The sequence below is a fragment of the Emydura macquarii genome, unplaced genomic scaffold (genome assembly GCF_026122565.2).
Source record: "Emydura macquarii macquarii isolate MOO-44397 ecotype Brisbane River unplaced genomic scaffold, CSIRO-AGI_Emac_v2 contig_1790, whole genome shotgun sequence".
In the NCBI taxonomy this organism is placed as follows: Eukaryota; Metazoa; Chordata; order Testudines; family Chelidae; genus Emydura; species Emydura macquarii.
The window spans coordinates 21,313,326-21,326,030 of record NW_027131927.1 but is presented as its reverse complement, the minus strand read 5'-3'; the positions used below and the strand labels follow the sequence as shown (position 1 = coordinate 21,326,030).

At 39.7% G+C, this 12,705-nt stretch overlaps 1 protein-coding gene across 1 annotated transcript in view; it reads right to left on the bottom strand.

The window, feature by feature from the left end:
- Nucleotides 1-4,855: 4,855 nt before the first annotated feature.
- FGF5 (fibroblast growth factor 5) overlaps nt 4,856-12,705 on the bottom strand; it is a 28,956-nt gene continuing 21,106 nt past the window's right edge. The window contains exon 3 of the mRNA XM_067557384.1: nt 4,856-5,591. Within this exon, the coding sequence (XP_067413485.1) occupies nt 5,238-5,591 (354 nt within the window). The 3' untranslated portion in view covers nt 4,856-5,237. The remainder of the gene's footprint in view (nt 5,592-12,705) is intronic.

Genomic DNA, 12,705 nt, shown 5'->3' with positions numbered 1-12,705 from the left:
ATAATTACTGTCCAAAAGAATATGGATCAAACTCAGTCCTGGTGCCAGACAGAGAATCCCACTCAATTCTTGCTTGGCTCAATTAATTGAATATGCTTCTGGAAGAAATCTCTGTCCTGGCTTTTTTCAAACCAGAAACGTTAATTCGGTCACAAAATATATAGCATACTTCCATGCAGAACATCTTAAGTACTGCCTTGGCTTCCCCCTCATAGGGCAAGATTTGTCAGATGCTGCTCATGACACAATTCCCCCTGCCAAAGACCTTGCTGAGAGGCTTCCACAGGTCCTGAGTAGAGCTAGGTGAAATTTTCATGCAAAACCTTTTTTCACTGAAGAATGAGGATTTGAATTAGGGATTAGAGGATCAGAATACATGAATTAGGGTCAATTACTGGGGACTGGGGAAAGGGAGAAATTCGGAAATGTCAAAATGGTTTATTTCCGCATTTCCAAAGCGAGCCCTTTCGACTTGTCATTTTGGAAAGGCCTTTTGTTTGGGAATTTTTCCACTAATTTTTTTTTTTTTTTTTTAAATCAAAATTTTTTTAAACCTCAAAAGCAAAAAACAAATGTTTCGACTGACATCACATGAAACTTTTGTTTTCGGACCTGCACCCAAACTGCATAGGCTGTTATTCGGATATCCTTTGCCCTGTGATCCATACACGGTAAGGGATTGGGAGGGGGTAGGTCTGATAGACTCTTCATCATCTCCCACAGCAACTAGTGCTAATCCCTCACATGGGCAGCAGCAGGGGTTCCTCAGCTTGGAGTGACTCTCTCTGCCTGAGGTTACATTCACTTTAGTGCAGATAGAGCCCCTTTCATGTTAAGGAATCTCCCTGGAGATGGATTCTGGACACAGCTGTTAGCAGGGAGAAGCCCTGGCATCCTGGCATGCCAATGGAGCCCAACCCTCCAGGAGTGGAAATGGAGGTGGCGTGAAGGCATTGGGTCTCCATATGGACAGCTTGCCTGTGCCCCTAAGATTTATTCATAATGCATTTGGAAGGGTTTAGTATTCTTATTTAAACCATTTTTTAACAATCTCATAAAGCCCCACCTGTAATCTTATGTGAGCTCCAGATTAACAGAACCATGGGAACAACAACAACAGTCAGACATCATCCATTTAAAAGGCACTGAACTCTGTGGAATTTAAAGGCACTAGAAAAAAACCTATAATGAGGCAAAATACTGCTAGGGAAGCACTGGTTTAATTGTACCCTGGAGAAAAAAGACGCATGGTATTGCTTCCTCAGCAGAATTTCACCTGACTGCACTGAAATCTGATAAATTCTCCATCTTCCCACAGAAGGAATAGCAAAGGATTTAATGAGAAACATATTTGAACTGGACCTATAACTGTGAGATAACATGTTTGCTAATCTGTCTGTGGGATATAGAGAGATCCCTTCTTCTGTGTGCTGGGGACGTCCAGTGGAATAACCACATTGACTAGTGAATTAAAAATAAAATTTCTTCAAACACCTTCTGATTTTCCAGTGGAACATTTTATACGGCTCACAAAATAACAAAGCAGATGTCTTGATGATAGTGGGCCCGATCTTACAACCCTTGCTCATTGGAGTAGTCCCATTGATTTGGGACTTCTTCAGAGCCCTGTCTAACTCCTATTAAAGCCATTGGAAAGGTTTACATTGGTGCTGAGTCATGCCCAAATTCCTATGATCTGCAGAATCAGAGCCTTTATTTCAGTGGACTACACACGTGAGTAATGTAATTCACGTGCTTAAATGTTTGCAGGATCATAGCCTAACATGAGTTCCCTAGTGCAGGGATAAAAGTTGTCCTTTATGCTATAAATAGGTTGCCTCTATAAATCAAGGTCTCTTAAATGGAATCCAACTGTTGGCAACAATCAAATGGATTTATGAAGGGATGGAAATTTCGCTGAGAGTAGAAGTGGGTAAAAGTCAATTTTCATTTGGGTTCAAAATCTGTGTTTTGTTTTGTTGCACAAGTGTTGGCCAGTTTGGTCTGAGCCAAAATCTTATCAGGCAAAAGAGTTGCCAATTTGACAGTGAAACCGCATGATTTATCTTAGAGTGTGAGTTCCCTGGAGCTAGAACAGTCTTTGTGCTCTTTCTTTGTGCCACAGGCCCCTCATCCCTGATTAAAGGTCTGGGGCTCTATAGTAATAGAAATAATAATTATCTCCACTGGATTACTCACATGGGTAAAGTTATGCACATGAGTGCTTGCAGGATTGGAGCTATATTGGTAAAATTAGTGGTTCTTCTTGTGGCAGGATATGGGCTATCTCTGAAAGAATTCTAAAGTGTTATTTTGTCAGGGACACAGAGATCTCTTAATTCTGGTAGCCACTATTACGAAAATATAACACTAAAATTACTAAAGTTACAGCTGGATTTTGGATTTGTTATGGGGACAATACATAGATAAAAGAGAAGAATGTTCTTTGTCATACAGGCTGGTTATCTGCAAGGATGCTTTCCTAAATGTAATTTTTTTAATTTATTTTTTGTGATAGAAGACAATTACATTTCATAAAAAATCCTGAATGTATTTTGTTTCTTATTATTCTACCTGTAAAGACAGTTCTGGTTATTGACATCAGACATAACCATCCACATATTGTGTGCATAGGCCCCTGGGTAATAAGGATTAGGAAGGTGTTGTAGTATATATGTCTTCTGCAATGTGTTCTTTCAATTAGTTAATTTAGTAGCCCTATGCTTCACTGAGCATTAATTATGTGTAATTGTGTATGGCTTGTAAACTGTAGATAAGAAGTGCAATTTGAATTTTTTAATTTTAGTTTGGCGTTAGCATTTGAAATTAATGAGCATGGGCTTGCATAATACATCTTTGTTGTTCTCCTTTAACTTTACTGTTGCTAATCAAGTCAAAATAAGCAGACAAGTGATTGGGTTCTTTTGTCATGATGTAAAAATGTGGAGCATGTAGTACAGAAGTAGCATGTATGCTAATTTTGCCTCACTCTTTAGTGCCAATGATATTATCTCCTGCCAAACCCTTTAACATAAACATGTGTAGTGGCTAATTTAGCAACATCCAGTCTTCATATTCAATAAAAAAACATTGTAAGATAGTGGACAGAAGAAAAGAGAAATTACACAACTATGTTTTCAAGTTAAACACAGTTATACTTTATTATGCCTTCACCATCTCTTGCGGTATGTATTGTGTATGCATGTATGCAAAATCTCTTTATTCCCATTATTAAAAATAAAGACACTAGTGTGCTTATATTTATACTGTCTGAAATGAAATGTTTGGAAAAAAGGCCTTGAACTCATTCAGAACAATGTTGGATGGAAAGCCAAGTTTTTAATGGAAATAATGTTTTCTATGATTATTGATTTTTTTGTAAAATATTTGAGTGTACCATATGGCTTTGTTATTACTGATATGCAACTAAATATGTTAATACAGTTAATATGAGAGTTTTGGTTCTACTAATGCAAGCCATTTTAAAATCTACTAAGGCTTAATTGGAGATCAGTTTCAACTCTATTATTTTTTGTACATACACAACACTGCTAGGTCTGTGTTGTGTATGTACAAAATTATTTTATTTGCATAATTAGTTACTAGAAAACAACATAAATGAATAATTATTGAAATTTAAAAACTACACCACTCTACCATAACTGGAAAAAATACTTTCAAAGATTCAAGTAGCTATAACACTGTTTATTGCCACAATGCCATATTTAAGATCAAATAAAACATTTTTCAGTGTGAAGTGTATATTAAGCAATTAAATAAATAAATCGCATAAATCATGAGTTAAAACATTTGCAGAACTATGTTCCATTTAGGCTGATAATGAGCCAAATGCTCAGTTGGAGTAAATCAACATAGCTCCACTGAAGTCCATGGGAACGAGGATGATTTATGCCAGTTTAGCTCTGACCCAAAGAACCTAATTCTGCTTTTAGTTACACCTGTGCACCCCATTTGGCCCACTGGTTGAATGTCAACAACAATTCACATATTCTCAGATTAGGATTGATTCCTGTAGCATATAACTAGCCTTTAAATCTACACCCCTTTCAAAAGGCAGATGCACTCACAGGAATCATTTACCTTTGGAAAAGGAGTCTCAGGAGAGGGTTTTACTTGCTGAGTATAATGATGACAGCATTTGATAATATGCCATGACATTGATGGCTGTTATCTGATACACCTATGGAATGGGTCTTGCCTCCCTTTGTTTCCCCGGTAAAGCAGCTCCCTCCCTGTGGACCTATAATAGCAGGAATGCCACAGGGTCATGACAGAGGTATTTTAAACACAGACTTCGAAATGATAGTTTGATGGACAGAATAAGACTTATTCTTCCAGCTGTTCAAGAAAGAGTAGGAGTGGGAGACTGGAATCAGGGTCATTTGTAAATGAAGCGTTCCCCTCCGTAAACTTGAAACACATTATCTTTCTTGAATAAAAGAAAATTATTCCCAAATAAAAAAGAGAAGATTCAACAACATGGCACAATTTACAATGTACAGATTGGTTTGTTTGGGTTTTTTTTTTTTTTTTTTTTTTTTTTTTAAAGAGTTGAATTATAAGAGGAGGGGAATCAAACAAAAAAAAAAGACAGACTTGGATATACAGTTTGAGGTACAGTCAGAAGTAAAAAGTGCAGCAAAAAGAGAAGATGCAGGAAAAAATTCCTCATAAATCATAATTTGCTTCTGAACAAATTTCTCATACGAAAATGATTGCAAAAAGTGTCATTCTTTAAAATAGTTAAAGTAAGAAAATATGTTCAATATCAAAGTACCTTTTGGTTGCTTCCGACAACAAAAATAAACAAAAGTTCATAAAATATTTTATCGACATCAAAAGTATATTCTTTGGAAAGCAAAAATTAAACTGATCCATTGTACATTGTTTCAAAAGGTACAGTACAGTCTCAATGCTTTGGAGAGCAGGAAAACGAGAATGCTATTTAAGGCAAAAAACAAAAGCCTTTATGTTAATTTGAACTGAACCATTGCTCTCCTCCCTGGGGCTAGATGAAGAATTCCAGTTCAGTTAACACTCTTGACTATCAAAAAGCAATTTGGCTGGGGTCAAACTGAAACAAATGGGTATCTCCCTGTCTGACCTCCTAATGCAGTTAAGTGCAGTAAAGGCCCTGTCTACCATTGTAAGCCAAGGACTCACACATGCACGCAGCAGCTCCTGAGAAAAGTGTTTTCTATCAATCAGTTTAATGGCTATCCAAAGCGAAACTTCAGCCTGTATTTAACAGTGTTGGGGTTCTTCCGAGGCACAGACAATGAAACCTTTGGTTTTGCTGGGGTGGAGGCAGGAGACCTTTTCTTTTCAGGAACAGTGACGGTGAAAGACAGTTCTGGCTGCTCAGACTGTTTGAACCTTGGAAGGAAATGGGTGGAGATGTGCTGGGGTTTTACCCGGGGACTGCAGCCTCTTTTGGCTTTGCCCCTTTTGTTCAAAGCCATATACCATTCTTTCCCAGTCTTTTCGGTCCTGTAAACTGCCGAGGCATACGTGTTATAGCTGTTTTCTTGAAACCTCTCCCTGAACTTGCAGTCTTCTGTAAATTTGGCCTAGAAAAAATAAATACATAGAAGTAAAGTCTATTGTTTTAACAGGTAACAAGATCTCACCCTGTTAAGAAAGGAGGGCCAACACTGTCAATAACGGGTGTGTACAAATTAGGCTCCTAAACCCTTACAGGTGCCCAGTTGAGTGGCCTGATTTTCAGAAGTGAGGTGCACCCAACAACTCTGATTGAAGCTGCATGGGTGCTCAGCACTTTTGAAAATCAGGCCACTAACATGTCTAAATATTAGAAGCCTAACAAATCTTGGCTGGAGGTATCTATTATCTGCCTCATGAGTAACCTTCCCATTCTGCTTCTCCGCTATCCTCCACCAAAAGGGAAAATGCCTCCTTGTCGCCTTTGCAGTAGCTCTCTCAATGAATATTAGTTTTTGCTCTTTAGTGTGTCTAATTTCTTGGCCTCACAATAATTGCTTTCTGGCTGCATCACCACTTAATCCAGAATGACAATTTGCATGCAGATTTTCATTGCTTCATTGCACATGGTCTTGATCATGTTGTTTTAACTTTGGGTGTTTTGTGGTCTCTTGATTACCTTTTAAAATGCCTTTCAGTCAAAGCGCATTTTTCCTTACAGAGCAGTTGTATTTGTTGCACACCAATTCCCAGCAGAAAGACTTCCAGGGAATTCAGGGGCCATGAATCAGGCCCCGGACTGGCAGTGTAGATCTGTACATCTCATTAAGAAACTAACCCTGTACAATCTGATATTGTACAATCTGTACAATCTGATATTAAGGTCCACATGCTGCTGTGGATCCACATACACACACAATTCCTGTTGAAATTTGGATTGTAGCAGGATTGGGGCCAGATATCTTTAAACAATACCAGACACATCCCTCTTTAATAACAATAAAACAATGTATGGAAAATGTTAAATTTCTGTGGAAATTAATATATTCTAGTGTATAATTGTAACAATACTCCACTGAATATCCAGTCTCAGAGTGCCTTCTGAGCAATAAACTCCCATGTTGCTGATGTGGAGGCAGGTTTTGTTCCCTTCCAGAAAATAAACATATAAAGGGAATCTTGGGAGCTTAAGAGACGCTAAGGACCAAATCCTCAAAAGTATTTAGGATCCTCACTCCCACTGAAATCAATGAGAGTTAGGGACCTAAATATCCCTGGCTTCCATTGACTTCAATGGGTTTGGATCATGCCCTAAACACATTATAGGATTGGACCTTTATGAAAAGTTGTCCCAACAGAGTTTCTCTCTTGGGCTTAGACCCTGCAAAGATTTATGCATGACCTTAAACTTGCTCACCGGGAGTAGTCCCATATGGATGTATGTGGCCAGTGTGTAAAAATTAAGCACGTGTATCTTTGCAGAATCCGGTCTTATAGAGCTGGGCGGAGATTTTCAAAGCAGATGAGGGGATTCAATCACCAGCTCCCATTAAGTTGAGTGGCTAAATCCCCTAGTAAACTTTGACAATATCCTAGTCTCAACAATTTTTCATGAGAAAACTGAAACAAGTCCTTTACTGTGTGTGTTAACAGAGTGCAGGAATAAGGCCAATCAGTTACTCAGCCATAAAAAGTGAGAAGTAGATGTTTTGCCATGGTCAAACATCAGGGCAGCTGTGAAATGTAAGCTAAGCAAATCTTAGCCTAGATGAAATCACAGGATACCATAATGCATTTTTTCCTAATGGAAGGGTGGGATATTGTGATGCACGTATAAATACAAAAAAGACAGAATAGAGCCCTAAAAAACTTAAAGGTGTGTGTCTGAAAATTATTATTTATTCATATTCTTAAGCAGCAGCCCTAAAGGAATTTTCACTTCTGAAATCTAATGATAAGAGTGTTAATTGGTGTCCTGAGATCATCTAAAATGGCTTCTAAGTGCATCAAAGTCTGACTTCAAAGTGGATTATTCAAATCTATTTATTTTAAAAGGGATGCTGAGCTTTTTAACTTAAAAGTCTGAGGCAGTGGAACGCAAAAAGAAACTATGTTCTATAACCAATTGGAAAATGGTCAGATTTGCTTGATATCACATTATTAAACCCACATTTTGTTTAAGGAAGTTGAATTCTAGAATTCAAATGACAATGTCCTTGACCTGTAATGCATTTTTTTTTCATAACAACTTCACTTTAATCTCCTTTAGCTCTTTGCTTGAAAGAAGAAAGAATTACTTTACTTATGCATTTTTGCTTTCTCTGACTTTCATTATCCCACATGCCCTTGATGTGTCATTCCTCTTCCAGAAATAAAGGCTTGAGTTAAATTCCTAGCCACTGTCTAAAAGCACTGAATCCTGACACCCTTACTTACATGAGCAATCTGTTGCCCTGCGAAGGATATAGCACAGAGATAGGAAAGGAGACAAATCCCCAAAGAGGGGTTGTCCCTTGAAGATTTCTTTGTGGAGGTAGCTCTCTTGGCATGGATCTCTCTCACCCAGACAGTTGTGAGTTCAGAGAACTTCAAGAGAAAAGAGGTGGGAAGGAACCGAAGGCCATGTATGAGTTGGTGAACCCCAGAGGACACTAAATGGTAAATTCAAGCAAAACGTAATGCTTTTTGGGGCTGCACCAACTGTTGTGAAGAATCACTTCTGCCCTTGCTGCACCCCTTGATGGGGATTTCTGGATGCATCCACCAGCAAGGGAAGCTTGGCAACACGGATCCATTCCAAGGTACCTGGAAGCCACTATGGAGACACGGAACATCTACAACAAAACTGAGAGGCCCAGATTATCCATTCTCATGGTAAAACCGATGGGGTAGGTAGGAGTGGTGTCTCTGAGGAGAAAATGTCTGCAAGGATCCTCTTCCGAGGACTTCCTCACTTTGCATATTCAGAAGGTGGAGCTTGCCTGGCACTCCACAGAAAAGACATTGGGGCCCATGCACTCTGCTGGCAGGCCCTAGGGAGCCATTCATACAGGAGGTTAGGGCTATCTATGCAGAGGTCTTGACCCAGTGGCCCCCAGGTCCCTACCCACAGCTGCCACTGGGACTTCCAGGGGTGGGGGCATAGCCTGGGGCTAACATTCTCTCCAGGGTTTCTCCACAGGGCTAGAGTATGGGACAATATTCTCCCATGCCCAGCATTGCCCTAACCACTCCCCCACAGTCTCTGTTCACCCAGCCCATCCAATATCCATCCTCACTCCTCCATATCCATGAATAGTCCTCCACAGGGTTGGGAAAAGACAAGCAGAGCCATCTAAGTAATACTGGCCATACAATCTGACCCTCTCTTTCTTTCTGGGTTCAAATCCACATTGATACTATAGAGGCTAATCCTGCAGTCCTAGCACAGACTAAGCACAGATTGAAATCACTGTGCTGCAGTACCAAGCCCTTATTTACCTGTGCTTTTTATTCATATCATGAATAAAATGTTATTTTATGAATTATACTCAGAGTGTTTTGGTACTCTGAGATGTTTTCCTCGGTTGTATTGTTGTTTTTTTCTGGACATCAACTTAGTTCTGGCTGACTAGCAAGACCCAAATTTTGTTGCAGTTTTACTATTTCCTAGCAGGGGAGATCAAGGTTGGAGACATACATTACTGGGATTCTACAACTATCCTAACTTGAGTGATTGACCCCAAGAGAGTATAAAAGGTGGCTACATTCAGTACAACAGACATGTGTTCTGAAGGTCAGAGTCATTCTTTCTTTTTTTCTCTCTACTATAAGTCTGGCCATACAGACTAGGACAAAAGAATTAAAAGTATTGATGCAATCTTGTATGAGGGCACTGAAGCAGGTCCTCTGTTTCCTGCCAGGATCTGAATCAACGAAAAGAACAAGCCCTTTGTGTTTTAGGACATTACATTTGCTCAACTGCTTTTGTAATCAATGATGACAGAACCCTTGGAACCTGATGTTGAAATACAGAGGCCTCTACCTGAATTTAATTTTCTTTTTATGAGTTGTTGTGAATATTTGGTGGATGCTTATTACTAATACACACTCACGTGTGCAAATTAAGATTAAAATGGCTTCGTTAACTGGGAAGTTTAATAAATATATTAAAGTACGTGTCAGCATGGCTAAAAGATTGTGGGCTCAAGTGCCACACAAGGACTTCAGAAGATACCCAACATTGACAATGCTGTACAGTATTAAGGGCAAGCCGCTTAGCTAGGAGTTTTGTCCTTTGTAAGAGTAATTAATCTGAATAATTAAATCTGTCCTTTGGGAACTGTTCAGTTGAAACGTAAAGATCCCGTGGGCCTGCGGTCTTTTGGAATTTTATATGTCATTCCTTTGGAATTTCTCTGGGAATCCTCAGAGAACAGGGATTCCCAGGTAACACCTGGCTACCTTTTAGAAAAAAGAGTAAGGAATAATCTCATATTCTTGCTAGCATTCTCTCTCAAAAAAAGAGCTAGTATTGTTCAAGGTTGTAGGTAAACTATTGTTGCTGAGTATATAGTAGTTTTCACATTGATCTATAACATACAATCACTTCACTAAGGACATCTAACTTTGATTTTAAAATTTTTGAAATACCTGTGGCATAAAATAATCTATCTATCTACCTATCTAATCTCCCCAGACACACCCATCTAATCTGTCTATCTGTCTGGTTCTTATAATGACACCCGCCATTGTTGCATTTGAATATCTCCCAAGAGATGAGGAGTAGGACTAACCGACAAATGGGAATTCTTTTCTGTGAAAAGTCTCAAACAAATTTCATGCAAAATTTTTCAGTGACCCTTCTGATTTTTTTTTTTGATGTCACAGTTTAAAAAATGTTTCCATTCTAATCAAATGGTGTCAAAACAATTTTTTGTTTTCATTTTTTCATTCAGAATGAATGATCGTTTGATTTTTCAGTTTTGTTTTGTTTCAATTTTCCCTCCTTCCCTGTGGCACACCGAGGGGGTCCCCAGTGCCCAGGGGCCAAGCCTACATTTGCGCCCCCCCACACAGGGCCGGAGGGGTCCTGGCACCGCCCCCAGCTGCCCCGGGGAGGGAAGTATATACCTGCGGGGGGCATGAGGTTTTTGGCGGGGCGCCAATGCAGGCTTGGCTCCGCCACCCGCCGCGCGGCACCCGCCTTTCTTGCTGCAACCCCGCAGCCCGGCGCTGGCTCGGACAGGGCGGCCTCACTCCCCGGTCTGGGGAAGGGGGCTGGGCAGGCCCTTCACGACGTGCGGGAGAGGGGAGGCGCCTCCCTCAGAGCCTCCTGGTCCCCTGCCCCCGGCGCTTACCCGCTGTTCCAGCCCCGCAGCCCGGCACCGGCTCAGACAAGGTGGCATCCTCCGCCTCCTGCGCGTGGTGAAGGGCCTGTCCCGGCGCCCCCCCGCAGGCCGACACCCGGGGGCCTGTCCTCCCCCTTGGCAAGCCACTGCTCCTTCCTCTCCCTTATTTTCCCTTTCTCTCTCCCACTTTGGGAAACATCCCCTTGGTTTCAGTGGGGGCCGAGTGAGGCTCATGCTGAGTGCTTTTAAAGTCCCACTCTCAGTGTACAACATGGAAAGAATATACAGACAAATATACACTCAGATACCTCCAACCTGATGATCTTTCCTCTGATAAAAACATTGTGGCCAGATACAGCATTTGAACTGTTTGCTAGGGGCCCAGTGATTTGAAATGTAAATCACATGTCAACAGAGAGATTCGCGGGGGAGTCCACGTACCTGAACTGATTTTTGAAATCTGAATCAGAGAGTGATTATGACACTGAAAAGCCATGATAGGATTGCGGTTCAGCAATGCAGTGAGCTGAAATATCAAGGAGGCAGGAGGAATATGTCAGGCTTCTTAATTTTTTTGGTGATCCTGGACATTGCTCAATAAATAGCTCTGCTGCTGACATTCTGTCCACATAACAAGCACAAGCTTAGCCCAAACTATCTGTCTAGGTACTTATATGTCCCTCATCATAAGTGCAAATCCTCAATGGACCTATAACAATTTACACCAGCTGATGACCTGGGCCATGATATCTAAGCATCTTCCAAGTACTAACAAATTTATGCTTACAATACCTTTCTGAGTTAGGGAATTATTACTGTTCCCATTCTACAAATGAAGAAACCAAGGCACAAAGAATTTAAGTGACTTGCCCAAATTCACACAGGAAATATGAAGCATTCCAATCCCTTAAACACAAAACCATCCTTTTGCTCCTATGTGTCTCAAGAATGGGCTAGAATTCAGTCTCTTTGTCCATTTAGTCCTCTCTTATGAGATGCTAACAAGGATGCCAACTACTGCCAATTGTGGTGGCTTTTTTTTTTTTTAATATATAGTAAGTCTTGCTTCCTAAAAACTGGTCTGTGACCACCAACACATTTCAGAAAGGCTTTTGAATGGAAATGACTTTTAGATTACTATCTAATCTGTCAGCTTTCTGGATCTGTCCTAACATCTGAAGTTTAGATTCTAAGTAGTTTCCATAAATAAATTTATGGGAGTACAATGAAGATTTCATCAATAAAGAATAACAGAAACCTTGCTGAGAAGGGGCTTTACCCACGTAGATTTTGTTACAATTTTAAAGCAGGTCAAATGAGGAAAACCCAAGTTTCTGAAAAATGTTGAAGTTGTTTTCATTTTGCAGAGTTTGTAATTCACTGGTTTTGCTTTTTTTATTATAATTATTTTTCATTATTCCCCCCTCCCAAAAGTTCCCTTTTTTCAAAAACTGAAATTTTTGAAATTTAAAAACCAGAACATTTTCAATTTTGAAAAAGGCCATATTTAACTAAAAAAACTTTCCATCTATAAAACCACAACCAACTCTGTTCAACTTTATTTTACATATCATTTGGTCACTGAATATTGGCATGTGTTCAGAAACTGTTCCATAGGAAATACAAATAGAAATATAGGGACAAATCCTGAAGTCAATTAAATTTTAAAATGAAATTCAATAGGAGATTTGCCTGAGTGAGCACTGAAGCATTTAGGCCATAATTATTAATTTAGAACAATTCTTAACAAAGGAAAATTACCTTAACCCCTGTAGGAAAATATTTCTGCATTTGTGCTAATGCCAGTCCCTCTTTTGAGATCAGAACCAAACCAAAGCTCAGCCATTTAATAATAATGTTTAAACATCTAACTGAGGGCTTAAAAATTAGAAAGAACCCATCTGTGCATGGA